Source organism: Brachyhypopomus gauderio, unplaced genomic scaffold (genome assembly GCF_052324685.1).
Source record: "Brachyhypopomus gauderio isolate BG-103 unplaced genomic scaffold, BGAUD_0.2 sc45, whole genome shotgun sequence".
In the NCBI taxonomy this organism is placed as follows: Eukaryota; Metazoa; Chordata; class Actinopteri; order Gymnotiformes; family Hypopomidae; genus Brachyhypopomus; species Brachyhypopomus gauderio.
The window spans coordinates 2,555,001-2,582,500 of record NW_027506871.1 but is presented as its reverse complement, the minus strand read 5'-3'; the positions used below and the strand labels follow the sequence as shown (position 1 = coordinate 2,582,500).

The window sequence follows — 27,500 nt, the reverse complement described above, 5'->3', positions numbered from 1 at the left end:
ACTACACCCGTCAATTTTTGCTGCCTCCTCATTCTCAACATTACATTTAGTGCATTTCAACAGTGCAGTACTATAGTGTTGATGAACTTAATGATGTTTTATAATGACATTTAGGCTGTCGAAATTTCCTATCTTAACATAGGTCCACGCAATCCTACAATAACATGATATTTAGTTTCCCGAGACAGGACGTGAAATACAGACTTGTCCCGGGAAACACGGACGTTTGGTCACCCTACAGGTTTTACATGCATGGTGCTAATTGTTACAACCTTTACTTTCAGTACTAAGTAAATCTCAGTGTGAGTAAAGTGTGGGTGTCTGTACTTTAACTCAGATGTGGTTCACATCTCAGTGCGAGTAGCCGTGTAGGCCTGTATGTTTTTGATATTTCCTGCCATAGCCTAATGTAAACAAACACAGAAGGTCTGGTTGATAGAAATGACCCTCAGATTAGAGACGTTATCATTCATCACTCGTCAAAATGTTTCCACAGTATCTCCCAAGTTACTGAAACACCCTCCTCTCTTCAGTTGAGAAAATTGCTGATGAAAAACGCTATTGTAATGCATTTAGCACCCCCTGCTGGTCAATTGATATTACTGGAAACACCATGTAAATATCAGAAAATAATACAATATGAGGATTAATACCAATAGTGACGTTACTTACTATCAGTGGTTCTTCAGGTTGGCCAGTTGAATGAATCAATAAAACTGACATGGCTGTGGAGGTTTGGCTGGGGACTGATCTCTACTTGACTTGATCTCCAATCTATCAGTGTACATGTGACAAGATTTTACTACAGTTGTAACCTCACCGAGCCTCTTGCCCTTGGTACAGCAGCCTTCACTGGTGTCCACGCCATGTCGGACTGTCCCGTTCCAGAGACGGAGGTCGCCAGACGGTGCGCACAAAACTTGTAAAGATAACAGTGACGACGCACACAGCACAAGATAAGATCTGTTTAAAAGAGAGTAGGGAGCATGTCAGGCAGGGAGCAGCGCCTGAATGTCCATCACACCCAAACGCAGCCGTAGGAGTACACGGTGAGTGGAGAGCTCAAAGCTGACAAATACTCTTGGTTCAGTTACAGACAGACTATAGAGGCTTATAAAGATTCTTTAGCATATCTGATTAATCTCAACAAGTTATTAGTAAGAGTTCAATCAGGTCAGTCACTTCATTACTAACTGTTCAGTCAAGTGAGTGACCAGAGTAAACTTCATTCCTGTTGTGGTGTTTAATCTACCAGGAAGCCAGATTTAAAAAGTGAGAATAGTTTATTTACTTATGTATTTGTTTGTTTATTTAAAACTGCCTTTGAATTATTATCTTAGAATAACACTACATTTTAATAATACAAATATAATGGATTTTAGAGTTTACCAATGTTTACCAGTGTTTACCAATACTCATATAACACTACCCATTGATAATACAAATACTGTTATAATAACACCACCCTTTAATAATATAAATACTGTTATAATAACACCACCACCACTTTAATAATACAAATATAATGGATTTTAGAATTTACCAGTGTTTTATATTATATGGCAGAATAATAAAACGACTATATTCAGTGATTTCAGATTAAGTCCTTTATGACTGAAGCCTTTATGAAGCCTTCCTCTTCCACCGAGTCTCAGGCTACTCAGCCACTGCCCTGTAGAGTTAAATGTAATGGATAACCAGGACCTTTCTAAAAATATTAAACCTGAGCACAGATCTAATAAAACTTTGTAAAAACTGCAATTACCATTGTGTTTAACACGCATTGATACATTTTTCAAAAGGCTTATTTTAATCATATTTATTTACTGTTTAAAATAATAAATTGTAGGCCTATATATTAGCTTAAGAATATTTTATTGGTCTGTTTTTTCCCCATAGTTCCTGTGTCTAATAATTCTGCTGGTCAGCCACTTCATAACTGTCTTTTTTCCCAGGGCACTTCATAACAGTGTGTTTCCTGCAGAAATTCAACCTGCTCTTGTTGCTGATTGGGTAAGAGCGCTGCACTCCGATTGGATGGGTCTTACACTGTGCCGCTGGGTGTGTGATGACTCACGTGAATCGAGGAACATTCTATTGTCATCTGCTTCATCCTCAGCTTTCCTCCCCCTGTCTGTGACGCCATCAGTCCGTTTGGCTACTTTACTGGACACGCCCTCTGTTGCCCCTGGAGACTTGAGGTCACAGTGGAGTCCTACACATAGATCTCCTAACTTGTGGCTGTGTGAATTGGGGACAAGTGTTTGTCGCCCCCCAGTGGAGGGAAGCAGTGATGCAGCTCAGAGTGCTGTGGGGGTGAGGACAGGACTACACGTCTGGGAGCTTCGCTGGGAGGAGGGGCAAAGAGGAAGCCACGCCCTTGTGGGTGTGTCCACTGGGAAATGCTCTATGCAGATGTCAGGCTACACTGCATTGGTGGGCGGAGACTCATGTTCCTGGGGATGGGAACTGTCAACCAATCAGCTTTGGCATGGTGGTAAGCAGGTGGGTTTGTACCCTGTGGGAAGAACCCAGCAGAGCCTGAAGGTCCCAGAACGTGTGCTAGTGGTTGTTGATGCTGATGCTGGGACACTGGGATACGTGATAGACGACTGCTTCCTGGGACACGCTTTCAAGGACCTTCCATCAGGGGCGGAGCTTTTCCTAGCAGTGAGCTGTGTTTGGGGCGGAGCTACAATACATCTACGCTACCTTAATGGCATGAAGCGTGAGTATGATATTAGAAACCAGAAGCAAGTGTTTATTAGAGCATCACCTTGTAGTGATGTCAGATTTCATATGATCTCATATATAATTAGTGTCAGAAAATGTGATTCTGGTTAGATCAAAAATAAACTGTCCCACAACCAAGTAATTTGGGTATATGTAAATATGGTGCAGCTGTTCCAATGAACTAGTTTATTGTTTTTCTCTGTGCTTATACATGAAAATTTGTTTGAAAATAAAAATTATTTTTACATTATTACTATAAAATCTGTTTCAGGTGAAGCACCGTCTCTCATTTCATTGGGGCGTCGAATTGTCCGTCAGTCCCTAGGGTGGGACAGAAAGGCTGAGGTTCAGTGTCCAGCCCGCCCATTGGCTCTAGAGCGTCTCCTTTTGGCCAGTGGCTGATCCCGCATCATTAATGAGCATACCACTCTTCTCTGATTGGCTAAACTTTCATTTATCGTTGCACTATTTCTGCAGGTGTATATATTTTTTCTAGACCCGTTTGCTATGTACATTTTGCTCACACACTTATTCTGTCTTACTTTCTAATATATTTAATCTTATTAAAAATCATTATTTTTATAATAATATTTATAATTAATATATTACAAACATTAATTTTCAGTTTTATTTTAAACAAAAAATGTTTAGGTGGTGAACTCTTTTGCTTTTGTTTCAGTTTAAAATGAGCAAAAAGTTTATAGGCTAAACTCTGCTGAAGTCCACATTTGTTTGAGCAGGAAAACCCCATCTGTGTGACTAGCTGTGGGGGTTAGCTGTGGAACTAGCTCTGTGATAAACTGTGGGGTTAGCTGTGGGATTATCTCTGTGATAAACTGGGATTAGCTGTGTCATGTTGGTAACAGTGTGGATCGAAGAGCGCAAAAACAAAATATTAATAAAAAACCCTAACCCAGCATGCTTCAATCCTCATTGAGCTAAGACACATACAGCAATAAATATTTGGTAATATTAGAAGTACAATATGGATGATCTATTAATGTTCAGTTCAGCTTTAAACTACTATAACCCATGAGTAGGTTTATTGTATTTAGCTAGTTTTGATTTGACCAGGAAGATACCAAGCACACATTACCATAAAGAATAATATATGTGTGTGTGTGTGTGTGTGTGTGTGTTTGTGAAACGTCCAACGTGCAGCATCTGATGGAAGCCCAGACTTACTGCTGAGTAAGGGTTGGGGTTAGGGTTAACCTAGCATTACCTAACCTTAACCTAGGGTTAACCTTAATCCTAACCTTAACCTTAACCCTGCCAAATATTGCACATGGAGATGGAAGAATGACTCTGAATGGTCCTGATGTTGTATAAAACTAAACTGTAAAATAATAAACAGTGTATAGAGTAATAGAGTAAAAATAGAGTAATGATATAAAAAGGTGCAATTTGAAAGAACAGATATTGCATACACTCACCGGCTACTTTATTAGGTACACCTTGCTAGAAACCAGTTTGGACCCCCATTTGCCTTGAGAACTGTCTTAATCCTTTGTGGCATAGATTCAACAAGGTACTTGTGTGATTTGTAGCCTCAGTTTCCTGTTCTTAACTGACAGGAGTGGCACCCGGTGTGTCTTCTGCTGCTTTGCAACATTGAGTTGCTGCCATGTGATTGGCTGATTCAACATTTGCGTTAATGAGCAGTTGAACATGTGTTCCTAATAAAGTGGCCGGTGAGTATACGGCGCGAGACTGGGAGACACTACTCTCACCATGGCTCTCTTATCCTGGCTGCACCGCGCTGGTGAAGTTCCGTTATAGTCTCGCGCGATTATCTCTGCTTTGAAGTTCCGTTATAGTCTCGCATGATAGGAATTTCAAAATAAAAGTAATAATTGAGAAGCTTTTTTTTTTTAGCAAATTTACCGTTTCTACATAAATAACTACATATACTAGTTACGAAACATCCCACATGCAGGTAGAAATACATGAAAACACACAAACAAAAGATTTCCATTTAGAACTTTTTTTTGCAAAAGCAGCGTGGCTTCCCCTCTTTAAACACTGTTCAATTTACAGGTGATTGGTATTCCCAATTTGTCAAGCACCCCTGCCATAAAATGGTGCATGTCTTGTACAGATTCAAAGCCAAACACGAAAGGGTCCATTACATCACTTTGCTCGTCCTCTGGCAGCCATGATCCACTAAGAGACTTGAATGCATTGATTTTTTCCAAACAATAAAATATTACACAACTGTAATCGGTTATTTCACTGCATAGTTTGAGCACGACTCCAAATAGTGAACATTTGCAGTGATTATTGAGCAAAACTACAAGCAATAACTAAGATACTGTTTTGAAAAAGACCATTACATCAATAAATTAACGCATTATAGACGAAATTATTAAAATTAAAATTTACCTTTTGGTCATTGTCATATGACTCAGCCACTCTCTTGCCTACACACAGATAAATGATAATGAATGATATTTTGTGATTGCCCTTGTTTCTGTAAAATGTGTTGCCAGTTACCTAGACCCAGGTTAAGCTTAATCCTAGACTGAAAGGCTAGGATTGTGAATCACCACTACTGTTGGGAATCACTGTTTGTGATAAAGCGTGTACCCAAAACTACAAAAAGTAGTTAAAAAGTCACTCTTTATAGGTAGTGTCACCAGATAAAAACAGCAGAAAGGCAAAAGTTTTTTTTTCTTTTATCCCTTCACCTTTTATTGCCACCACAGAGTATATACAGCAAGCAGTTAAAACAACAAAAAATAAAATAAAATAAACGTAAACGTCCTCTCAGCAGAGGTACAAGACTAAGACTAAAGTCAAATACATGCCGCCACACAAGCACTGCTTTCATCAGCCAGCTTAGGAAAGAAGACCCCCCGTGCCTCCATTTTCAAGCTCCTCTCTGGCACGTTTGATGCGGAAAACCGGGTTTACTCTGCCACTCAAGACATCTTTTGCTTCTGTGGTCCAGTGTGCGAAACGCCTCCTGTGGCTTTCAAAAAGACAAAAATAACAGGTGCCGCATGCCACTTTAAGTACAATTAAGAATTTCAGATGTAGTTTTATATTTACACTACTTAAAATAGTTTAATAAATTTAGCATGCATACATTCCAAGGGAGAAGTTTCCCAAAAGTACAAGGCACCACCATTTCCGAATGCATGTCAAGATAAAGGAAGGATTCAAGACATTTCACTTTAGTGAATCATCAGAGAATACTTAGCAAATACTACATAATATGCATAAAACATAATATACATACCACAGAAAAATCAAAGCTTCCATCCATTGACGGGTAGAATGCTGTTAAGATCAGAGCAGATCTCTAATTACTCATGTAATCACCCACAGGAAATAAAAACATATAGGGATTTACCATTAGAATGAACACGCCACAATCAATACCATGGGATTGATGTGGGAACATAGTTGCAATTAGAGCTGATTGATCATCAATCAGTTATTTACATGCCTGTACAAATGACAAGGAGAAGAAGAGGAAGAGGTCAAAGCAAAGGAGGGTGAAGAAGGGACAAGGACAACAATGTAGAAGAGGATGAGGACTAAAAAGAAGGAGGTAGAAGAAGAGAAGGATGAAGAGGACAGAGTAGGACAAAGAAAAAGAAGAGCACGATGAAGACAATGAAGGTGGCAACAAAGAGGACTAAGAAGAGGATGAAGAGGAGAATGAAGAAGAGTAGGACAAAAGAGAAAGAAAACCGAAGAAAAAGAGGAGGATGAAGAAAAAGGAGAATGAAGAGGACGAAGAAGAAGAGAGGATGAAGAGAAAGAAGATGAAGACAAAGAAAATGAGACAGAAGAATTAATTGAATAATAAAAATAAACAATTTACTTTAAAATCACGAGTAGTTCTCAAAGTCCATGGTCCAGGAGTGATCTGGTTTGCCACACCACTGTTGAAGTTTACAGAACACATCAGGATCAGGTTAGGAATTTTACTAATAAACACTGTTCATTTTAAAACAACTGGAAAAACTTTGAACCATGACACCACCAACAAACCTTGAAATGAATCTCTAAAACTCTTTTTTACATTACATATTCCAAACAATATGCTCTTACAAAATGTTTGAGGCAGAAATCATTTTTTACAGTATTTTAAATCTGTCACGGTGAGGCGGCCCCCTACCGGCCGCCTCTGTCCACAGCGGCTGTGTTGTTGTTGTTTTGTGACGTCGTGTACGCCCCTCAGGTGGGCGGAGCCCGTGATCCGTTCCCACCTGATGGTCGTTTGTCTGTCTATATATGTCTTGTCTTTGTACCAGTTGACCGCTGGTCATTATATCCTTAATTTGGATCTATTGCACGGGTTTTAGGTTTGCACACTTTATATTAAACCACCCTTTTTCCCTGAGACTTGGCGTGATCGCTTCCTTTTTGTTGCTCACACCTGCCCGTCACAGAATGACCAGCCACCCTTCGGAAGCCGCCGAGTCTCTTTTTCTTTCTCCTTCGTTCGTGGTCATGTCTCGTGGTAAGTGTTTGTCTGCGTAGTGTTTTGTTTGAAGAGCTCCGCCGTGCTTTTGTGTTTTGTGTGTGTGTGTAGCACGGCGAGGACCAGGGCAGTCTGCCCTGAGAAAGCTCTTCGGGTCTGTTGTCAGTGTGTGTGAAGAGTTCCGCCGTGTTTTCGAGTTGTGTCCGTGGCACGGCGAAGACCAGGAATGTCTTCCTGGCGATAACTCTTCGTGTTGTTGTGAATGTGTGTATGCGTGAACGGACGTGTCGATCGGTAGGCGCGCTCGTTGTGTTATGTTACATGTTCTGTGTGTGACGCTGGTGCCGCTCCTCACCGTCGCCTCGCTCCCCGTGTTGTTTTGTGTTTCATGTGGGGAGCGACTGCGAACGTGAGCGGCGCGTCACTGTGTCTGTTTATGTAGAGCGCGCGTTTGTGGGTCCCGTCTGTTTGTGTGTACGCCGTTTTTTGTTTGCTTGTCTAGTCTTTGCGTGTGTGTTGTGTCCTAACGTGTTGTCTAATGTTTGCGTGTAATTCCACGCATGCTCCTCCCCCTGAATGTGTGTTTGGGGGGGGACCGGCTGTGGTCCCGTGCCATGGGGTGTGGCACGGAGGGCGTCTCTCCCAAGGGAGGCCCTGAATAGGGTAAGGCGCGTTTGTGTTTTTTGTGTGTGTGAGGGTGTGTTCTTTGTGCAGGTGCTTCTCCTTGGCAGTGTTCCTGGACCTTGTGGGGGTCTCCACCTGGCAGGAGCCCCCTTGTGTTGTGGGGTGACCGGAGCCCGGTCGTGAAGAGCCCCTCCCTAGAGGGCTGGGGCCCCCGGATGTTTGGGGACCATGGGGCTCCGGTCTGAAAAGCTCCTGCTGGGGATGGAGATCCTCCCTCCTGCCCGGGGTGACCAGGAGGCCCTTGGGGCTGCTCCCTAGCCCGCGTCGGGGGTGCTCTGGGCCTCGGTCTCTGGCGCTCCTGGGTTGGGTGGAGGAGTCCACCTTGAGATGAGAGGCCCCGGGAGGGGTTGGCTCCCCAGGAGGCTGGGGTGACCCCTAGCAGAAGGCAGGGGTCAGCTCTGGGAGGAGGTAGGTCCAGGAGGTGAAGTAGCCACGCCTTGGAGAGGTAGCCTGCACACCCACACACACACAAGGGACGAGAGAGGAGCCGTAGCCCCTCGTCCTCACACCCATGGGGCTTACCAGCTGAATGCCGGTTAGGGCGTGAGGGCCCTGTGACCGACTGGGGCGTGGTTTTGTGTTGTTAACGGCCCGGTCGGTCCAGGGTCCCGCCCAGGGAGGTGAGCTGACTAATGTTATGTGTTTTGTGTTTCAGCTCGTGGACTGCAGGAGGTGTGTCCCTGCCTGTCCTTGCCTTCCTGCCCCTTCGTGTTGTTGTGCAGCCGCTGTGTGCCACACACCCAGTGGAGGGGAGTGCGGCTTGGTGGGGGGGTCTGTCACGGTGAGGCGGCCCCCTACCGGCCGCCTCTGTCCACAGCGGCTGTGTTGTTGTTGTTTTGTGACGTCGTGTACGCCCCTCAGGTGGGCGGAGCCCGTGATCCGTTCCCACCTGATGGTCGTTTGTCTGTCTATATATGTCTTGTCTTTGTACCAGTTGACCGCTGGTCATTATATCCTTAATTTGGATCTATTGCACGGGTTTTAGGTTTGCACACTTTATATTAAACCACCCTTTTTCCCTGAGACTTGGCGTGATCGCTTCCTTTTTGTTGCTCACACCTGCCCGTCACAAAATCACTTTCAAACTTACACAATAGCTTTTTCATGTTTGACTGGTGGCAAGCCAATGGAATGACTTAATGACAAATTAGTTCAGTTAGTGATCATACATAGGGGAAAGAGTGAGTTCAGTTAATAGCCAAAGTATTCATGCATCATATAAACAAAAAAACAGGAACTCAGCAGTTACAAAGCACAAAACGGACAAAGAGTTGGAATACAAAACAATTACCATTGAACATTTGGCAATTTTGGAACATGTCGAACAATCATCTGAACGAAGCAATTATTTTAACATTTGCATCTTATTCTATAAAACCTGAATATTTCAATGTACTGCTGGTCATCAAAGTCTAAGGAATTGAGAAAGAGAATCTCTCTTTCCCTTGGTTTCAGGACCTGTCAAACAGACATGTATACTTCAAACAGTGTTAATGTATATTTAGAGAAAAAAAAAATCTCGTACCAGCACAACATACACACCACCACCATGACCTGTGTGGTCCTGACCACTGAAGAACAGGGTGAAAGGAGGATAAAGTATGCAGAGAAACAGATACAGGACTACAGTCTGGAATTATAGAAGTACAACAGTGAGAACTATATGGTCAGTGAGACTGATGGAATGGACAATAATTGGAGGAAAACAGTGGTGGTAACGTCATGGCTGATCGGTCTACATACACCACTTACACACAACATATAGTGTCCATTTGGTCAGCATCACTCTGAATACAATAAAATAATTTTAATGAACAGACTCTACATTTCAAATGGCAATAACAAAGCCTGTGGAGTAATTATGATTTTTAGACGGTAAACAAACTTTACCGGTACTGATAACATAGGGCTGATTTTCAGCGGTGGCAGCCATGTTGGAACAACATATGCATCTTGTACATAGACGAGTTTCCCCTATATATATAACACACACACACACACACACACATACACACACACACACACACACACACACACACACACACACACACACACACACATACACACACACACACACACACACACACATACACACACACACACACACACACACACACATACACACACACACACACACACACATACACATACAAACACACACACACACACACACACACACACAAACACACACACACACACACACACACACACACACACATACACACACACACACACACATACACATACACACACGCACACACACTGAAAACTTTATAATGAGGACAAAAAACTAGCAAGCTAGTGGATATAGACTTACCTGTTTTCTTGCCATTTCTGTTATCACTGAAAAACAACAATTCAAGATTTGACAACAAATAAACAAATAAACATATTAAAAAACAAACATGCAAAAAAACTCACAACCTTAAATTATTCTTACCGTTGACTCTACTTGCTGATTCAGTCCCAAAGTCCAAAAATCAGCTCTCGTTAAGTAGGTTGACTGTATCTTCACAATTAATTCATTTGCTGGACGGTTTAGATCCAGTACATAAGCAAGCTTTAAATCACAAGATTTATAAATTAGTCCTTACAAGTAAACAATATAAATAATTAGAACACCTCGCCTCAATCACACTCACTCACCAACTGATCTTGAAGTGCATGTCTATGCTGACCCCAGCTTGAGCGCTGTGGCTTTATGTCTCCTATCTTTGTTAGATCTTCACAAGCTGGACCACACAGATGTTCATCTTTAAGAGTATAAAGAAATGCATTGTTTAACCCAGAAAGACAAAACTGAATACTGAACTGAGTCATGTTGAAAGCTATTTACACTTTATTAGACTACCTTTATTTTCCCCCACCACAGTCACTTGAGGCTTGTTGGTGTTACATCCAAGGGAGGCAGAACCTAATGAAGTCACAATGTTTTTACCCTTCCTGATGAATTTAAAGTATTTAAATACCATCTTGAAGTAACTTACTAGCTGTTGCTTGACCAAGGAGATTAAGGCATACAGAGAGTCCACCCACATTCTTCTGTCTCGTCTCAGAAGTCTTTTTGTTATACTTTTCATTCAGATGATGCATCATATTCCGCATAAAGAACACATGTGAAGAAGATGACATGTTGTTCAAGAAGTAGTTGTTCTTCTTCAGCTCTGAAAAGAGCTGTTCCACCACTTGACTGTTGGCAAGCTCTGGAATCAGATTAATTTTCCGAAGAACATCTTTTTCATCTTTGGTATTGTCTTCATGGAATGTATCATACAGAGCAACGTGCACAGATGAGCCAGTGACTGGGTGTCCATCAGTGCCTGGTATCTTCTCTTTTAACCAGTGGAAAGAGACCTTCAGCTTTCCCTCTTTTGCAGCCTGAATGTTTTCTGGGGTACAGTCTGCCACACGCCCTTCATACGGGTGGAATGGAATCGCTTCAGGTACTCTGAGATTTGCGTGTCTGGCCAACCCTCTGGCAAAGTCATAAATGCAGACATTTGGCATATGAGCCCAGGACAAGAGCATATCCATGTAGTCACGGGGAGATTCTGCTCGTAACAGACACTTGAGACCATAAACTATTCCGCATGGGCACATAATAACTGCCCAGCCACCTTAAAAAAACAAACAAAAAAAAATCATGAAACAGTATTTAATTCTTAAAAGAATCTATATACACCGACCAGGCATGACAGGTGAAGTGAATGAAACCGGTTGTCCGTTTTCAATGGAACTTGTCAATGGGTGGGCAATGTTATTAAGCAGTTAGTGAATAGTTAGCACTTGTTGGTGTGTTGGAAGCAGGAAAAATGGGCAAGCATAAGAATTTTAGACACGCTAAGAAGAGTTGAACTGTGATGGCTGTCAAAGCATCTCCAAAACATGGCCCGGTATTGTGAGGTGTTCCCAGTATGGAGTCATTAATACCTACTACCAATGCTCCATAAATGTACTACTAGTGAACCAGGCACAGCCAGGGTGACGGGTGTTCAAGACTCATTGATGTGATCACTTACAGGACAACTTAGTATCTGTATCTGCTGCTGCATCTTCGTGGCAGATACCACATCACACGTTCACTACTTAGTATTTTCATACTGTTATGACTCATCGGTGTATATATCACTAAACATGCCAAGAGTGTCGACTATTTAAAAATTTTAAATTTAAATAAAGATGATATATTGACCAGATGCCCCCCAGATCTTCTGGAGAATTTTGTCATATGTCTGACGTGTGCTCATTTCATGTTGAAGTCGCAGTATCATATCCATCAGAGAACCTTCTGCATCCAAGCCACACTCTCGGAATAGGTTCCGAATAGTTTCAACCTAAAAAAACAAAACAAAAAACAACTTAGTCCAGTATAAAACTTGTTAGCTTGCTTACTTGTTCAAAGCTACATCTTTTGTGTTTACTGCAACAAACCTTTTGTTTTAAAGGGGATTCTGTCGATTGCCTTAAAATAAATAAATGAATGAATGAATAATTGAATTAAAAAATATGGGCAGTTTATTGAAGACAGTAAACTCGAATTTGTAATGTTGACACTAATGGTTTGACCAACTAACATACTTGGAACGAGACCTCTGGCAATTATTTCTAAAGAAATGGACTCCCAAAAGTCTTCAATGTTCACTTCACCAGTAAAGTCTGCAGGAGGGTCTTCCAAATCACTGAAATATTCCATACATAATAACTATAACTGCAAAACATATTAGTAATACATTTGCTGTGCACAATTATACATTACATTAAGATTCTTGTGCATACCTGCCAAGTTGAATACTCCCTTTTTATGCAGATCCATTACTACAACCGGTGGGTAGTATCCACAGTTGAAGCAGAAATATGAGTAATCATGGTTGCTCAAAGCTTCAGGTAACCATGCAGTAGTTTATCAGAGCTGATCCTTTCCCCTCCACTTAGAGCTTGCAAGCTTTCACAAACTCTGCTAACTGCAGTGTGAGCCTGTATATAAAACAGTATAAAATTTAAGAATTAAATTACTAGCTGTGTGCTTAAATAACTACACTCAGTAATTGGCTTAGTAGTAATGTACTACAGAGACAAAAGTGACAGTGGCAAACAGTAAGGAGAACACTTTGTAAAATTGAAACACATGCCAGTTAAAAAATAATTACCGAAAAGTAAATAAATTAAAAAAACAAATATACCTGAAGAGAATGCCTCAGGAAGAGACACAAATGCAAAGTAAAGACACAATGGTCATCGAAATTATGTAAACCTGTCTTCCAGTCTTGATATCGATAGGTCATGCCACACTGAATGCAGCATTTGCAGTATGTAGAGATACCTAGATTTAAAATAGTAAATTCAATCTGTAGTTTACACATCTTTCACATCTTTGAGAATTACAAAACAATACTTTATATATAAAGAAATATTTTTAAGTGATCTTACATTCAACTTTAAACGAACAAATTTCACGTACTCTGCCCCCCCCCCCCCATGCTAAAACACAATTCATAACACTAATAACGTACCTTCTATTAGACCAGACATTGTTATTAATCTTTCTTTTAAAGTGATGAGCAGCGGGTCTCCCAGAACACTCTGCACATACAATTTCATCTGGTACCAAGTGTCTGGGGAAGTCTCTTTCATTCATAAACCTGCTTAAATTTTCTGGTAAATCAGGTGGTAATCGTGTGGTGCTGTAAATGAACTTGGCCATCCTTATCACGCCATTATCATCGGGAGGGTAAGTTGAGCCCAAGACCTGCTCATCACAAGCAGAATTTTCACTTTTGTTTTCACAGTGCTCTTCTGTGCTTTTCACTCTCCTGAATAACATACGCTCAAACTGAAAAAGATCCCACTTGGCAATGCATTTGTGCATGCAGGACATACGCGGAGCAACACATGGGCAGTGCCAGCTGTTTAGTTTTGTGTTGTATGTCACAATAAGTCTTCCCAATCGGCTGTAATGGGCTATATTTGGTTCATCAATTCAAAGATGCCTCTTGTCATTTTGGGATGAAAATTTCACAAGTGCCCAGAGTGGTACACCCATTTCCTTGGCGACAGCTTGCAACTGGAGACATTCTGTCTTTCTGCTCTCTCCAAACCATTTCATTTCAACCATTTCAGAGAGTGTGTCTACACTTAAATCACATTCTAGGGTTTGATCAAGGCAGTAGTCCACTGACCTTACATGAGGACACTGGAAAGCTGTGAGGCCACTTCTGAGAGCAAATGCCTGATCATGGTGGCATTCCATGAATCCACAAAGAACTTTGTGATCTTCACTCCATGTTTTTTTCACAACATGAACTGGTATAGGGGATCCCAAAAATGATTTCTGGACAGCAAATATTCCTTTAGTTGGACAGATGCACTGTGATTCCAAGTGACTACTTTGCGTAATGTCTCTCCTTGTTTCAGATTTGTGCTTTACATATACATGTCTCTTCAGATTCTTTAGGAGAGTTACAGTGCTGCAGTGGGGGCACTGGACTTTTTTCTGTTTTTTGGCATGTTCACGTGTAGGCTGGTGACGGACCTCATTTTCAATGCTTAAAAAATCAGACTTGTCAATAACGGGCTCTGGAACTGGACTTGTTAAAGACATCTCTCCCACTAGCTTTAGGTCTTGGTCTTTTGAAAGTGCACTGATTTCAGCAGGCTTTACTAGGTCAACTTGACAAGCATTAATATGGCTCTGGGCATCATTCTTTCTTAAGACATTCTTTCCTACAAATTGGACAGTGAAAGTGCCCTTTTGGTCTGCAGTTTAAATGGCACATGCAAACAATGAAGCCTGCAACCAAAAACTAAAGTTTTCCTTGATTAGTTTTGTATTATGTATTATACAAGTTTTGTATTTGTATTAACTTTTAACTGCAAACATATATTGACTGTTACACTGTCAAAATTGTAACTATAAAACTTTATTAGAAAACTAACCTCTCACTCTCACAGCACGCTTTATGTGGCATGCTATGTGCAGGCGTACACTGCAGAAATCATGCCTTGGTTTGTACACTGATGGAGGACAAAAGGGGCAGTGTATGTTCAGTGTATGTTCAGTGTATGTTCAGTGTATGTTCAGTGTATGTTCAGTGTATGTTCAGTGTATGTTCAGTGTATGTTCTTGCAGCAGCTGGAGCATTTTACAAGAGCTGGAATTTCCTCCTCGATTAATATGGTGCAGTGCTTCTGAAAATAGATGAGTGTAGTATATAATATAAACGTAGAGCAAATAAAAGAGAATATGTATGATTTCCAGACCATTATTTAAAGACCACAATTTAGACGGTTTGTTTGCTTGTTAAATATGCACAAGTTATGTATTCGAATGTAATTGGTAACTCTGAGTAGTCTACATACTATTTTAGCATATTTATTTATTTCAGGTGTTTAATCCGCTGAGTGTCGCTTCAGAGAGCCTGTCAGTCACAGGCGCGCGTGAGACGACTGGATCAAGGAGGCGGGTCTACGTAGAGCGGCGACACAGCTGATTTGCTGAATAAAATGTTCAAGGCAGCCGGGTGCTGGAGGGAGGGCGTGGCCGCGCTCGGAGCTTCTGTTCCGCAGAGGGTGGGGGATGGGTGCGTAAAAGGCGGAGTGCGAGTGCGCAGACTCACTCTCATCCGCTGCGCGAGTGCGCAGACTCACTCTCATCCGCTGCGCCTTTTACCGCAGTATCGCAGGATTAGTGCGCGCGCTGCGGCACTCGCCAGGATAGGAAGGGGGAGAAAACAAACCAATAAACCGCGAGGCCACGCGACGCCGTCCGCGCTCTCTGCCGGTCCTGATTGATCATTGGCACCATTAGACAGCCGGTCCTGCGGCATTAAACACACTGCCAATTTTACCTCCGAATTTGTATTGTTACCGAGCGGTGGGATTTCCTTCTGGCCGCCTAGTGACTCCTTCAAGTGTACCTGCCCGTTACCTGTGTGTGTGTTTACCGGCGAGAGAAGCCCGGACATGGCCAAGGACGAGGAGAAGAAGGAGTCGGGAGGCTGGAAGGAATTCTTCTGGAACCCGCGCACGCGGGAGTTGCTGGGCCGCACCGCGAGCAGCTGGGGTATGTTCTGATCATCTCTCCGGTGATGGGCACGTGCGTGGCACCAGCTGATTTTGTCAGGGGTCTCGAGCGCGGAGCGGTGATGTTGCTCCAGTCTCCGCGCGCGCTGCTGTCACACGCGGACATGCGGCACATCCGTCCGCTTATGTAATTCCCTCGGAGCGCCGCGGCGGTGCCGTGTGCGCCCGCTCGGGTCCTGTCTCTCGTTTCAGTCATAAAGCTGGGCGGAATTTGGCACCGGTGCCCAGATTAGCTCCAGAACAATCCGATGATATTTAATGATTTCTCAGAAGCCATTACGCAGTGCGCCTGGTTGTGTGCGCGCGCGTATGTGGTGGAGCTGCGCGTGGCGGATTACTGTCAAATCTGCCTCCACTTCCGTGGGCGCGCGTGAACTGGTTGACACAGATGGCAGTGTCGTAGAGATGAATGTATTACAATGTGAAGAACGTGCAGATCTTTCGCTCTCTTTTTCTCTCTTTCTCGCTGATGATGCTCGCGCAGCCCCGCATACGCCCATAATAAATAGAACACGCGCGCGCCCATCATGCACGCTCATTTATTCTCAGTAGCTCAAGGCAGATTGCCTACATGCCACATGCAAGGTTATCCGGTGACAGCAGATGGACTGTACTCGTGCACTATTGTGGTAATGATCACGTGGTATGACGTGTTTCCCCGCATCTTCCAAGCAGCAGCGTAATATTATATAATAGTATAACGTTAATGAACACAAACATATATGTGTGGGTGTACACATTGCATACAGTGAGACAGATAAATGAACAGATGAAAGATGTCGTGTATAATAAAATAATGTGTGTGCGTGTGAATGTACGTGATCCTGGAGGAATGTCTGTTCTTTTCTGTTGTGTCATAACTCTGCGCCATTTATGTGACACCAGCTGCAGCACAATAATGATGTCACCAGTAAAGTGAATAAGTAGAGAAGATATGACAACACCCAATCACATCACAGCACGTGTGTGTGTGTGTGTGTGTGTGTGTGTGTATGTGTGTGTGTGTTTGTATGTGTGTGTGTGTGTATATGGAGTGTGTGTGTTTGTATGTGTATGTGTGTGTGTGTGTGTGTGTGTGTGTGTGTTTGTATGCCACAGTCAGGAAAACATAAATAAAATAATGATGGAGGGATATAGGGGGAGGATGGAGGGATAGAGGAGATGATGGAGGGATAGAGGGGTGTAGAGATAGAGGAGATGATGGAGGGATAGAGGGGTGTGGAGATAGAGGAGATGATGGAGGGATAGAGGGGTGATAGAGGGATAGAGGGGTGTAGATATAGAGGAGATGATGGAGGGATAGAGGGGTGTAGAGATAGAGGAGATGATGGAGGGATAGAGGGGGGATAGAGGAGATGATGGAGGGATAGTGGGGTGTAGAGATAGAGAAAATGATGGAGGGATAGAGGGGTGATAGAGAGATAGAGGAGATGATGGAGGGATAGAGGAGATGATGGAGGGATAGAGGGGTGTAGAGATAGAGGAGATGATGGAGGGATAGAGGGCGTGTAGAGATAGAGGAGATGATGGAGGGATAGAGGGGTGATAGAGGGATAGAGGAGATGATGGAGGGATAGAGGGGTGTAGAGATAGAGGAGATGATGGTGGGATAGAGGGCGTGTAGAGATAGAGGAGATGATGGAGGGATAGAGGGGTGTAGAGATAGAGAAGATGATGGAGGGGTGTAGAGATAGAGGAGATGATGGAGGGATAGAGGGGTGTAGAGATAGAGGAGATGATGGAGGGATAGAGGGGTGTAGAGATAGAGGAGATGATGGAGGGATAGAGGGGTGTAGAGATAGAGGAGATGATGGAGGGATAGTGGGGTGATAGAGGGATAGAGGAGATGATGGAGGGATAGAGGGGTGTAGAGATAGAGGAGATGATGGAGGGATAGAGGGGTGTAGAGATGGAGGAGATGATGGAGGGATAGAGGGGTGATAGAGGGATAGAGGAGATGATGGAGGGATAGAGGGGTGATAGAGGGATAGAGGAGATGATGGAGGGATAGAGGGGGTGTAGAGATAGAGGAGATGATGGAGGGATAGAGGGGTGATAGAGAGATAGAGGAGATGATGGAGGGATAGAGGGGTGTAGAGATAGAGGAGATGATGGAGGGATAGAGGAGATGATGGAGGGATAGAGGGCGTGTAGAGATAGAGGAGATGATGGAGGGATAGAGGGGTGATAGAGGGATAGAGGAGATGATGGAGGGATAGAGGGGTGTAGAGATAGAGGAGATGATGGTGGGATGGAGGGGTGTAGAGATAGAGGAGATGATGGAGGGATAGAGGGGTGATAGAGGGATAGAGGAGATGATGGAGGGATAGAGGGGGTGTAGAGATAGAGGAGATGATGGAGGGATAGAGGGGTGTAGAGATAGAGGAGATGATGGAGGGATAGAGGGGTGTAGAGATGGAGGAGATGATGGAGGGATAGGGGGATAGAGGAGAGGATGGAGGGATATGAGGGGGTGTAGAGATAGAGGAGATGATGGAGGGATAGAGGGGTGTAGAGATGGAGGAGATGTGGAGGGATAGAGGGGTGTAAAGATAGAGGAGATGATGGAGGGGATAGAGGGGTGATAGAGGGATAGAGGAGATGATGGAGGGATAGAGGGGTGTAGAGATAGAGGAGATGATGGAGGGATAGAGGGCTGTAGAGATTAGAGGAGATGATGGAGGGGATAGAGGGGGTGTAGAGATAGAGGAGATGATGGAGGGATAGAGGGCTGTAGAGATAGAGGAGATGATAGAGGGATCGAGGAGATGATGGAGGGATAGAGGGCGTGTAGAGATAGAGGAGATGATGGAGGGATAGAGGGCGTGTAGAGATAGAGGAGATGATGGAGGGATAGAGGGGTGTAGAGATAGAGGAGATGATGGAGGGATATAGGGGTGTAGAGATAGAGGAGATGATGGAGGGATAGAGGGGGTCTAGAGATAGAGGAGATGATGGAGGGATATAGGGGTGTAGAGATAGAGGAGATGATGAGGGATATAGGGGTGTAGAGATAGAGGAGATGATGGAGGGATATAGGGGTGTAGAGATAGAGGAGATGATGGAGGGATAGAGGGGGTGTAGAGATAGAGGAGATGATGGAGGGATATAGGGGTGTAGAGATAGAGGAGATGATGGAGGGATAGAGGGGGTGTAGAGAGAGGAGATGATGGAGGGATGGAGGGGTGTAGAGATAGAGGAGGGATAGAGGGATAGAGGGGTGTAGAGATAGAGGAGATGATGGAGGGATAGAGGGGTGATAGAGGGATAGAGGAGATGATGGAGGGATAGAGGGGGTGTAGAGATAGAGGAGATGATGGAGGGATAGAGGGGTGTAGAGATGGAGGAGATGATGGAGGGATAGAGGGGGTGTAGAGATAGAGGAGATGATGGAGGGATAGAGGGGTGTAGAGATGGAGGAGATGATGGAGGGATAGAGGGGTGTAGAGATAGAGGAATGATGGAGGGATAGAGGGGTGTAGAGATAGAGGAGATGATGGAGGGATAGAGGAGTGATAGAGGGATAGAGGAGATGATGGAGGGATAGAGGGGTGTAGAGATAGAGGAGATGATGGTGGGATAGAGGGCTGTAGAGATAGAGGAGATGATGGAGGGATAGAGGGGTGATAGAGGGATAGAGGAGATAATGGAGGGATAGAGGGGTGTAGAGATAGAGGAGATGATGGAGGGATAGAGGGGTGATAGAGGGATAGAGGAGATGATGGAGGGATAGAGGATAAAGAGGATTATTCATGGATTGACATTTGGTCACTGGAGGGATGAAGTAGAGGAATCAGAAGCATAACTAGGTCTCATATACACTCACACACACATACACATATACACACTTGCACACACACACACTCACTCACACACACACACACACTCACACACACACACACACACATACACACTTGCACACACACACAAACACTCACACACACACACACACACACACTCACACACACATACACTGCCCCGTGACTGCCTCCCTAAGTCCACCATCTCAACAGTGTGATGCCCCTTGGCCTGATTGCTTGCTTGAAATTAACTGCATTTCATGACATAGTAAATTGCTTGTTGACTGAATGGTTCGCTTGTATTACGTTACAAATAAAAGCAACAAATGTGCCGCCTCTTATTTCCAGTGGGAAACTTGAGAGAACGTGGAGATGTTGAGATTGTATGTTTTGAAAATAAACTACTATTAAATAAAATATATGCTAGCTTGGTAGCTAAGCTACCGGAGCAAATCCTAACCAAACTATCATATATTTAAGTATATATTAATATGTAATACACTTATTCTACTGCTATTACCAAACATGACACAATCTCACTGGGATGTGTGTGCTACCTTTTTAGTGTACCTTTGGTTGTGTTTTGATTTTTTGGTTTGTTTGCGCGCCCTCAAAACCTTTAGGACCAGCTGCCACTGCACTGTTCATAAGGTCTCTGTATTCTCGCCCTTCAACATTCCTGATACATCTGGACACTGGAGTCATCAGACAGTTTCTGGACACTAGAGTCATCAGACAGTTTCTGGACGTGGCAGGAGTTCAACATGTACTGGAAATCAATGGTGTACAGGGTGAGAAGGAAGGGTTGCCTGTGGTGCTCCTGTGTTGTGGCTAGTCATGGTCTGGTGGGTAGGGAACTGGTCTTGTGACTAGAGGATTGTGGGTTTGATTCCCAGGCCCTAGGCCATGACTGAGGTGATGAACAAGGCACTTAACCCCAACTGCTCCCCTTAAGATTAAACTCTCCTGCTTAAGGCTTAGGCAGAAGAAGAACTGAAGATGGGTGGCAGAACCCTTTAGCCTCTGGGCTAATTAGCCATCAGGCCCTGTCTGTTGGGTTAGGGTTGACCTAACCCTGTCTGTTGGGTTAGGGTTGACCTAACCCTGTCTGTTGGGTTAGGGTTGACCTAACTCTGTCTGTTGGGTTAGGGTTGACCTAACCCTGTCTGTTGGGTTAGGGTTGACCTAACCCTGTCTGTTGGGTTAGGGTTGAACTAACCCTGTCTGTCCTGTTACATTGGGGGGGGGGGGGGGGGGGGGGGGGGGGTGATTGCTGCGAGCCCACTGATTATGGGTGTGTGTTGAAGGGGGTTTGGGGGATTCTGAAGGGTGTTGGGGTTGTATGGAAAAGTACTGAAGGTTCTGGAGCTATATTGGGTAGTATCAATCAATCAGATTTTATTTATATAGCGCTTTTTACAACAGTTGTTGTCACAAAGCAGCTTTACAAGTGCCGAGTCCTAGCCCACAGTGAGCAAGCCAAGGGTGACAGTGGTAAGGAAAAACTCCCTAAGAGCATGAGGAAGAAACCTTGAGAGGAACCAAGACTCAGGGGGGAACCCATCCTCCTCTGGATGACACCGGTCACCATGCCAATGACAACAATTTAGACAGAAAGAATAAAAAGAAAAGGAAAAGATGTAAGATATAATGTCCATTTTGGTGTAGGCATATCTGGTTAGGCAGGAGGTGGCCGGCCCAGGATGTATCTCTGTAAAAGGCTTGTCTCTCCTCATCTCAGTGTTCCTCGAGTAGGCAGGCAGCCATGTGGAGAAAATAAAACAGGGAAAATTAGCTCTGTATAAGGACATATACAGGACAGATGAGATTATAAACATTTCTGGAGTGTGGCAGCAACTCCGGCATTAAGTTAAATTATTACAGCCTAGCTAAAAAGGCAGAACCAGAAGTTAACATAGGCTTGGGGGCATTCTGAGACAGTGGCATCCATCCACTGCACTGTCAACAAACTTGAGTGACCATGAGCAGTGACAGGACGACAGCACCAGTGAAGGTGTGGGTGTTGTGAGGAGGTAGGAGTTATTTGGGAGTTTGTATTGGATTTGTACTGTGTGTGTGTGCGTGTGTGTGTGTGTGTGTGTGTGTGTGTGTGTGTGTGTGTGTGTGTGTGTGTGTGTGTGTGTGTGTGTGTGTGTGAAAAAGATTACTTTGAGATTACTCAATTACTAGGGTTAGGGCTAGTGTCAGGGTAGGGCTAAGGTTAGGGTTAGGAGGGATAGAGGGGGAAGTGATATGGCAGAGTGATTAGTGATAGTTAGGAGAACAGGTGTGATATGGGAGAATGTTTAGTGAGAGTGAGGAGAACAGGAGTGATATGGGAGAGTGATTAGTGACAGGAGAACAGGTGGGATATGGGAGAGTGTTTAGTGAGAGTGAGCAGAACAGGAGTGATTAGTGACAGTGAGGAGAACGGGGGTATTCCAGAAAGCAGGTTTAACAAACTCTAAACTTAACCCTGAACTCTGAGTTGTCTTACCCCGATCTGACATACTCAGAGTTTTCTGCCAAAACAGCTGATTGGAGTTAAAGTAATCAGGGTCGCTCAACTTCAGCCCCTTCAGGCACTGGAACCTGGCCTCGAGGATTCCTAGGGTCATTTAAATTGTTTCCCTGGTTTTGCTGTGGGCCTGATTGTAGCGGGACTGTGGTCGAGGTGCAGGATCTGAATAGGGAGTCATAAGGTAGGCCTATAGGACAGGCAGGGATACCCTCTGTCTCCATGAAGGAGGCCGTCATAGTGTCCTATAATCACATACTAGGGTTTGCTATACTATTACACTGCATGTGAACAACTAGCATAACTACCTCAGGCCTACTCTGTTCAGATTTGTTGTATAGTGTGGAATCATACACGGATCCTGGACATCTGGCTTCAACATTTGTGATGAGGTGGGAGAGTGTTTAGTGAGAGTGAGGAGAACAGGTGTGATATGGGAGAGTGTTTAGTGATAGTGAGCAGAAAAGGTGTGATATGGGAGAGTGTTTAGTGATAGTGAGGAGCAGGGCTGGAGTGGGACACTTTTTCAGCCCGGGAGTTTCATGCCCAAATCCGGCCCAAAATTATTTTCCCCTCCCAATCGGCCCAAACTAGAGACTGACATGAGCCGGCCCATCGGGAATCCTCCCGAATCTCCCGATTAGCCACTCCGGCTCTGGTGAGGAGAACAGGTGTGATATGGGAGAGTGTTTAGTGAGAGCGAGGAGAACAGGAGTTATATGGGAGAGTGTTTAGTGAGAGTGAGAAGAACAGGAGTGATATGGGAGAGTGTTTAGTGATAGTGAGGAGAACAGGTGTGATATGGGAGAGTGTTTAGTGAGAGCGAGGAGAACAGGAGTGATATGGGAGTGTTTAGTGAGAGTGAGGAGAACAGAAGTGATATGGGAGAGTGTTTAGTGAGAGTGAGGAGAACAGGTGTGATATGGGAGAGTGTTTAGAGAGAGTGAGGAGAACAGGAGTGATATGGGAGAGTGTTTAGTGAGAGTGAGGAGAACAGAAGTGATATGGGAGAGTGTTTAGTGAGAGTGAGAAGAACAGGAGTGATATGGGAGAGTGTTTAGTGATAGTGAGGAGAACAGGAGTGATATGGGAGTGTTTAGTGAGAGTGAGGAGAACAGAAATGATATGGGAGAGTGTTTAGTGAGAGTGAGGAGAACAGGTGTGATATGGGAGAGTGTTTAGAGAGAGTGAGCAGAACAGGAGTGATATGGGAGAGTGTTTAGTGAGAGTGAGGAGAACAGGAGTGATATGGGAGAGTGTTTAGTGATAGTGAGGAGAACAGGTGTGATATGGGAGAGTGTTTAGTGAGAGCGAGGAGAACAGGAGTGATATGGGAGTGTTTAGTGAGAGTGAGGAGAACAGAAGTGATATGGGAGAGTGTTTAGTGAGAGTGAGGAGAACAGGTGTGATATGGGAGAGTGTTTAGAGAGAGTGAGCAGAACAGGAGTGATATGGGAGAGTGTTTAGTGAGAGTAAGGAGAACAGGAGTGATATGGGAGTGTTTAGTGAGAGTGAGTACTCCATCTGCTGAGAGTGGGATGTGGTTTGCATGCTAACAGAATCTGCAGATGTTAAGATGTCTTAATAAGCAAAGTGAAAGAGAGGAATCAAACCACATTTCCTGCTATCCTGAGGGACTTACACAACGAAGTCAGAGATTATATCAGAGTGCTAACAAATTCTTAGGGAACAATTAATATGGCATCAGTTTGATTTCACCAACTGTGACTGAAAAAATCCTCTGATGCAAAATGCAAGCTGATTGCCTGTTTGATTTACTGTAGCTGCACGTTGTCACGGTTGGCTCCGCCTTCTGTGTCAGTCATGGTTTCATTAGTTTTTTTGTGGTTTGTTTTGTTAATAACCCTTGTCATTCTTGTCAGCTGTATCTTGTCTAGTCTTCGTTAGTAATGGTATTTATGTTCCTTGTTTCCTGCCTGTCTTCGTGGTTCATTGTTGTTGTTTTGTCGTTTGATGTGTTCTGTCGTTCTTCGTGATTCTTGTCTTTGGTCAGTTGTCTGTAATTTATGTATACTCTGTTCATTATGCCTAGCTGTCCTCGTGCTATTTATACTATTTTATATTAAACGTTTTTACTATTCATAATGGTCACCATCTTATCATATGAAAGTGAAGGTTGCAGGTGAAGTGGAAGACCTTACTCTGAACTGCTTTTCTTAAATTAGTACTTTATGGTGATATGGACTAAAACACTTAATAAAAGAATTTTAAAATCAATACGGAATTTAACTGGCAGCCAATGCAGGGCTGATAGGACTGGTCTGATATGATGAAATTTTCTAGTTCTGGTCAGAACTCTGGCTGCGGAATTTTGAACTATTTGAAGTTTATTTAGATTCCTATTTGAACATCCTGACGATCAGGGCCGGAGTGGGCCACTTTTTCAGCCCGGGAGTTTCATGCCCAAATCCGGCCCAAAATTATTTTTCCCTCCCAATCGGCCCAAACTAGAGATTGACATGAGCCGGCCCATCAGGAATCCTCCCGATTAGCAACTCCAGCTCTGCTGACGATTGATTGATTGATTGATTGATTGATTGATTGATTGATTGATTGATTGATTGATCCCGAAGGAAATTTAGCAGTTACACCACAACAGATCACAGTAAAGGACACACACAAACAATTTCACAATAACTTATATGACATTTACAAACAATACAAAGACTATACAAGTGTACAAGTACAAGTATCCCTATCAAGATTGGTAAAACTGGAACTAATGTGCAATGTCCAGTAATGCAAATGTATGGGATGTGCTTTTAAAAGTGTCAGTGTCGAAGTGACCAGGAGTGTGGACATACTGACAATGTACGGACAATGTACGGAATGTATGGACATAAATTTTCAGGACAAACAGTCAAATGACCAGAGTCCAGAAGGGCAGATGTACTGTAAGGTAGTTGTGCGATAGTAACGACTCGTTCCTCATCTGTCCCCCTCCCTCTTCTGACTCCACTGGGAGGAGTTGTAGAGTCTAATGCAGGGGTCGGCAACCTATGGCACGCGACACGCTGGACCAGCATCAGCAAAAAATCTCAGACAGAGAGCACGATCCTCAAATCGAAATCGCTCCTCAGCGCTCTGCTAAGCGGAGGCGTTTATACTCGGCGGGCGATCGATCGCGGTATAATATAATATAATTTCGATATAATTGTGTCCATTTACACCCCCCCCCCCTCGCTCAACAACTTACGTTCGCCACACAACCCCCCCCCCCCCCCCCCCCCTCGCTCAACAACTTACGTTCGCCACCCCCATATCCCCCCTCCCCCCCCCCCCCCCCCGCTCAACAACTTACATTCGCCACTCGGCACACTCATTGACTAGACATGTTAAAGTTGGCACTCCGTGTCTCAAAGGTTGCCGACCCTTGGTCTAATGGCTCTCGGGACATTTTTTGAATTGTCTGTCTTGAGGCCTTAGGGCCCAGGAGGAGAACTTATGTTTAGTCCTCATTAAGTTGGAGGAAGTTTAGAGACATCCAGCATTTAATATATCTTACACAGGCCTCTTTTCCTAAACTGAGTTTGTCTCAGGTTTGGCTGATATGTAAAGTTGAGTGTCATCTGCATAGCAGTGAAAATTGACACCATGTTTGTTTATAACTGTGCCCAATGGTAGCATATATAATGTAAATAATAGTGGTCCTAAAATGGAGCCTTGCGGGACCCCATATTTAACTTTTGTACGTTTGGATGGAATATTCTAGCTCATTTACATATTATCATGTAAATGAGCATTACTCATTCTGTCATGTAAATGAGCATTACTCATTCTATCATCGTGACGGGCAGGGAGTGCGAAATAAAATGGAAGCGATCACGCCAAGTCTCAGGGAAATGGATGGTTTAATGGAGAAAGTGCGCAAACCAAAAACCCGTGACATGGTCCGAATTAAAGATACAATGACCAGCGGTCAACTGGTACAAAGACAAGACATATATAGACGAACAAATGACCCTCAGGTGAGAAGGATCATGGGCTCCGCCCACCTGAGGGACGAACACAACGCAACGATTGACAGGACAGCTACCGCTGTAGACGGGGGCGACCAGTAGGGGGCCCGCTGTACCGTGACAGATCCCCCCTCCAAGCCGCACTCCCCCGCACACACCCTAGCGGGCTTCTGACCGCTGAGCCCCCCATGGTGTGTGGATGGAGAGCAACAGCTCCCCACTCGTCCGTGCTGCCTGAGTGCGCAGGGTGCCTCCCTGGGGTGTGGCTAGTCCACCCACGAACCGCTCCCGGCTACCCAACCCAGGAGCACCAGAGACCAGGGCCCTGGCAAATCTGCCACAGGACCACCGTGGTCACCCCGAGCTCGAAGGGGAGGGTCTCCTTCAGGAGAACCCCACGCTGTCCGGGAGAACCGCCTCTCGCCACCAGGAACCTGCACACACAACACTTCACGACCAAGATTACACAAAGGCGCCAAAGTGGGAGGACCATGCGTCCTACCACACTATACACAATACAACACAAAACACATAGGCGCCAACATATAACACATAGCGCATAACCCTGACCATTTTAACCCCACTACCCAGGGGGGAGAGGACTCCTTCTCAGCAGGAGGTGATACCCTGTTACACAAACTCCCAGGCATACCTTGCCTACTTACTAGGGTTCAGGGGCACCTGCCGGCTCAGGAATCCCTCCAACTGGTCAGGGCCTCCTTCCAGAACTACGCCCTCCGTGCCACACTCCCTCACACTCAACACTGCCCTGCCCAACACCGCCCTGCCCAACACCGCCCTGCCCAACACCGCCCCGCCCAACACCGCCCCGCCCAACACCGCCCTGTCCAACACCGCTCTGTCCAACACTCCTCTGGTGTTCCCATGTGGCTCTGTCCTTTATTTGGTTGAACTCTTTTAGGTTCTGTCTCTGTGATGATTCCTCCATGTCTTATGTCTGGTTAGTGCTTCTGGATTAGTTCAAATTTTGTGTTTGGTTAATTTCCCCATATAATTATACCTCTTGATTCCTGGTTCATGGTGTAAATTATTATTTTTCAGTTATTGTTGTTATGGCCATTATCTCTGTGTTGCTTTCTCTGCTGCTGTTGTTTTATCTTTGTTTTGTCATGTTCTGTGTTTGGTCTCTCTGGCAGTTGCCCTGTTTTGGCTCCTAATGTTCTGGGTTACACCCCACTGTTCCTTTATACTATAGGGTTATGGTTAATAGAACCTGGTGTTCCTTTAAAAGGGTTATATATGGGTTT

General features: G+C 44.2%; 3 protein-coding genes and 1 long non-coding RNA gene across 11 annotated transcripts in view; 2 read left to right on the top strand and 2 right to left on the bottom strand.

Moving 5' to 3' along the window:
* Positions 1-4,275, bottom strand: part of LOC143486757 (uncharacterized) — a 12,353-nt gene extending 8,078 nt beyond the window's left edge. Inside the window, exons 1-2 of the long non-coding RNA XR_013123658.1 lie at positions 4,170-4,275; positions 821-963 (exon numbers count right to left, since the gene is read on the bottom strand). This is a non-coding gene — a long non-coding RNA (uncharacterized LOC143486757). The remainder of the gene's footprint in view (positions 1-820; positions 964-4,169) is intronic.
* LOC143486814 (SPRY domain-containing SOCS box protein 2-like) lies at positions 995-3,212 on the top strand. 2 transcript variants are annotated; one of them, XM_076986266.1, is made up of 3 exons: positions 995-1,049; positions 1,985-2,728; positions 3,005-3,212. In XM_076986266.1, the coding sequence occupies exons 2-3, from the start codon at positions 2,038-2,040 to the stop codon at positions 3,133-3,135; spliced, it is 822 nt and encodes a 273-aa protein (XP_076842381.1). In that variant the 5' UTR covers positions 995-1,049; positions 1,985-2,037; the 3' UTR covers positions 3,136-3,212. The 2 variants fall into 2 exon arrangements, with proteins under 2 accessions (XP_076842381.1, XP_076842380.1); XM_076986265.1 differs by having other exon boundaries at positions 1,024-1,049; positions 1,956-2,728.
* A 1,154-nt stretch (positions 4,276-5,429) lies between the features above and the next one.
* Positions 5,430-15,464, bottom strand: LOC143486717 (uncharacterized). Of its 7 annotated transcripts, XM_076986085.1 has the most exons (16): positions 13,366-15,464; positions 13,036-13,175; positions 12,632-12,829; positions 12,434-12,534; positions 12,287-12,317; positions 12,048-12,189; positions 10,843-11,472; positions 10,707-10,769; positions 10,502-10,608; positions 10,296-10,415; positions 10,173-10,198; positions 9,746-9,829; positions 9,381-9,426; positions 6,569-6,629; positions 5,978-6,018; positions 5,430-5,707 (listed from the first exon to the last, which is right to left on the bottom strand). In XM_076986085.1, the coding sequence occupies exons 12-16, from the start codon at positions 9,786-9,788 to the stop codon at positions 5,575-5,577; spliced, it is 324 nt and encodes a 107-aa protein (XP_076842200.1). In that variant the 5' UTR covers positions 9,789-9,829; positions 10,173-10,198; positions 10,296-10,415; positions 10,502-10,608; positions 10,707-10,769; positions 10,843-11,472; positions 12,048-12,189; positions 12,287-12,317; positions 12,434-12,534; positions 12,632-12,829; positions 13,036-13,175; positions 13,366-15,464; the 3' UTR covers positions 5,430-5,574. The 7 variants fall into 7 exon arrangements, 1 of the variants encoding a protein (XP_076842200.1); XR_013123634.1 differs by having other exon boundaries at positions 9,746-10,198; XR_013123636.1 differs by lacking the exon at positions 9,746-9,829.
* A 316-nt stretch (positions 15,465-15,780) lies between these two features.
* The window catches only part of LOC143486718 (sodium/potassium-transporting ATPase subunit beta-2-like), a 27,483-nt gene continuing 15,763 nt past the window's right edge, over positions 15,781-27,500 (top strand). The window contains exon 1 of the mRNA XM_076986086.1: positions 15,781-15,914. Within this exon, the coding sequence (XP_076842201.1) occupies positions 15,815-15,914 (100 nt within the window). The 5' untranslated portion in view covers positions 15,781-15,814. The remainder of the gene's footprint in view (positions 15,915-27,500) is intronic.

Coding starts and splice junctions, on each gene's coding strand:
- LOC143486814 (XM_076986266.1), top strand. CDS start 2,038: ATGGGTCTTACACTGTGCCGCTGGGTGTGTGATGACTCACGTGAATCG. Junction 2,729..3,004: donor CTACCTTAATGGCATGAAGC/GTGAGTATGATA, acceptor AATCTGTTTCAG/GTGAAGCACCGTCTCTCATT.
- LOC143486717 (XM_076986085.1), bottom strand. CDS start 9,788: ATGGCTGCCACCGCTGAAAATCAGCCCTATGTTATCAGTACCG. Junction 9,427..9,745: donor GCCCTATGTTATCAGTACCG/GTAAAGTTTGTT, acceptor CCTGTTCTTCAG/TGGTCAGGACCACACAGGTC. Junction 6,630..9,380: donor GTGGTGTGTATGTTGTGCTG/GTACGAGATTTT, acceptor AAACTTCAACAG/TGGTGTGGCAAACCAGATCA.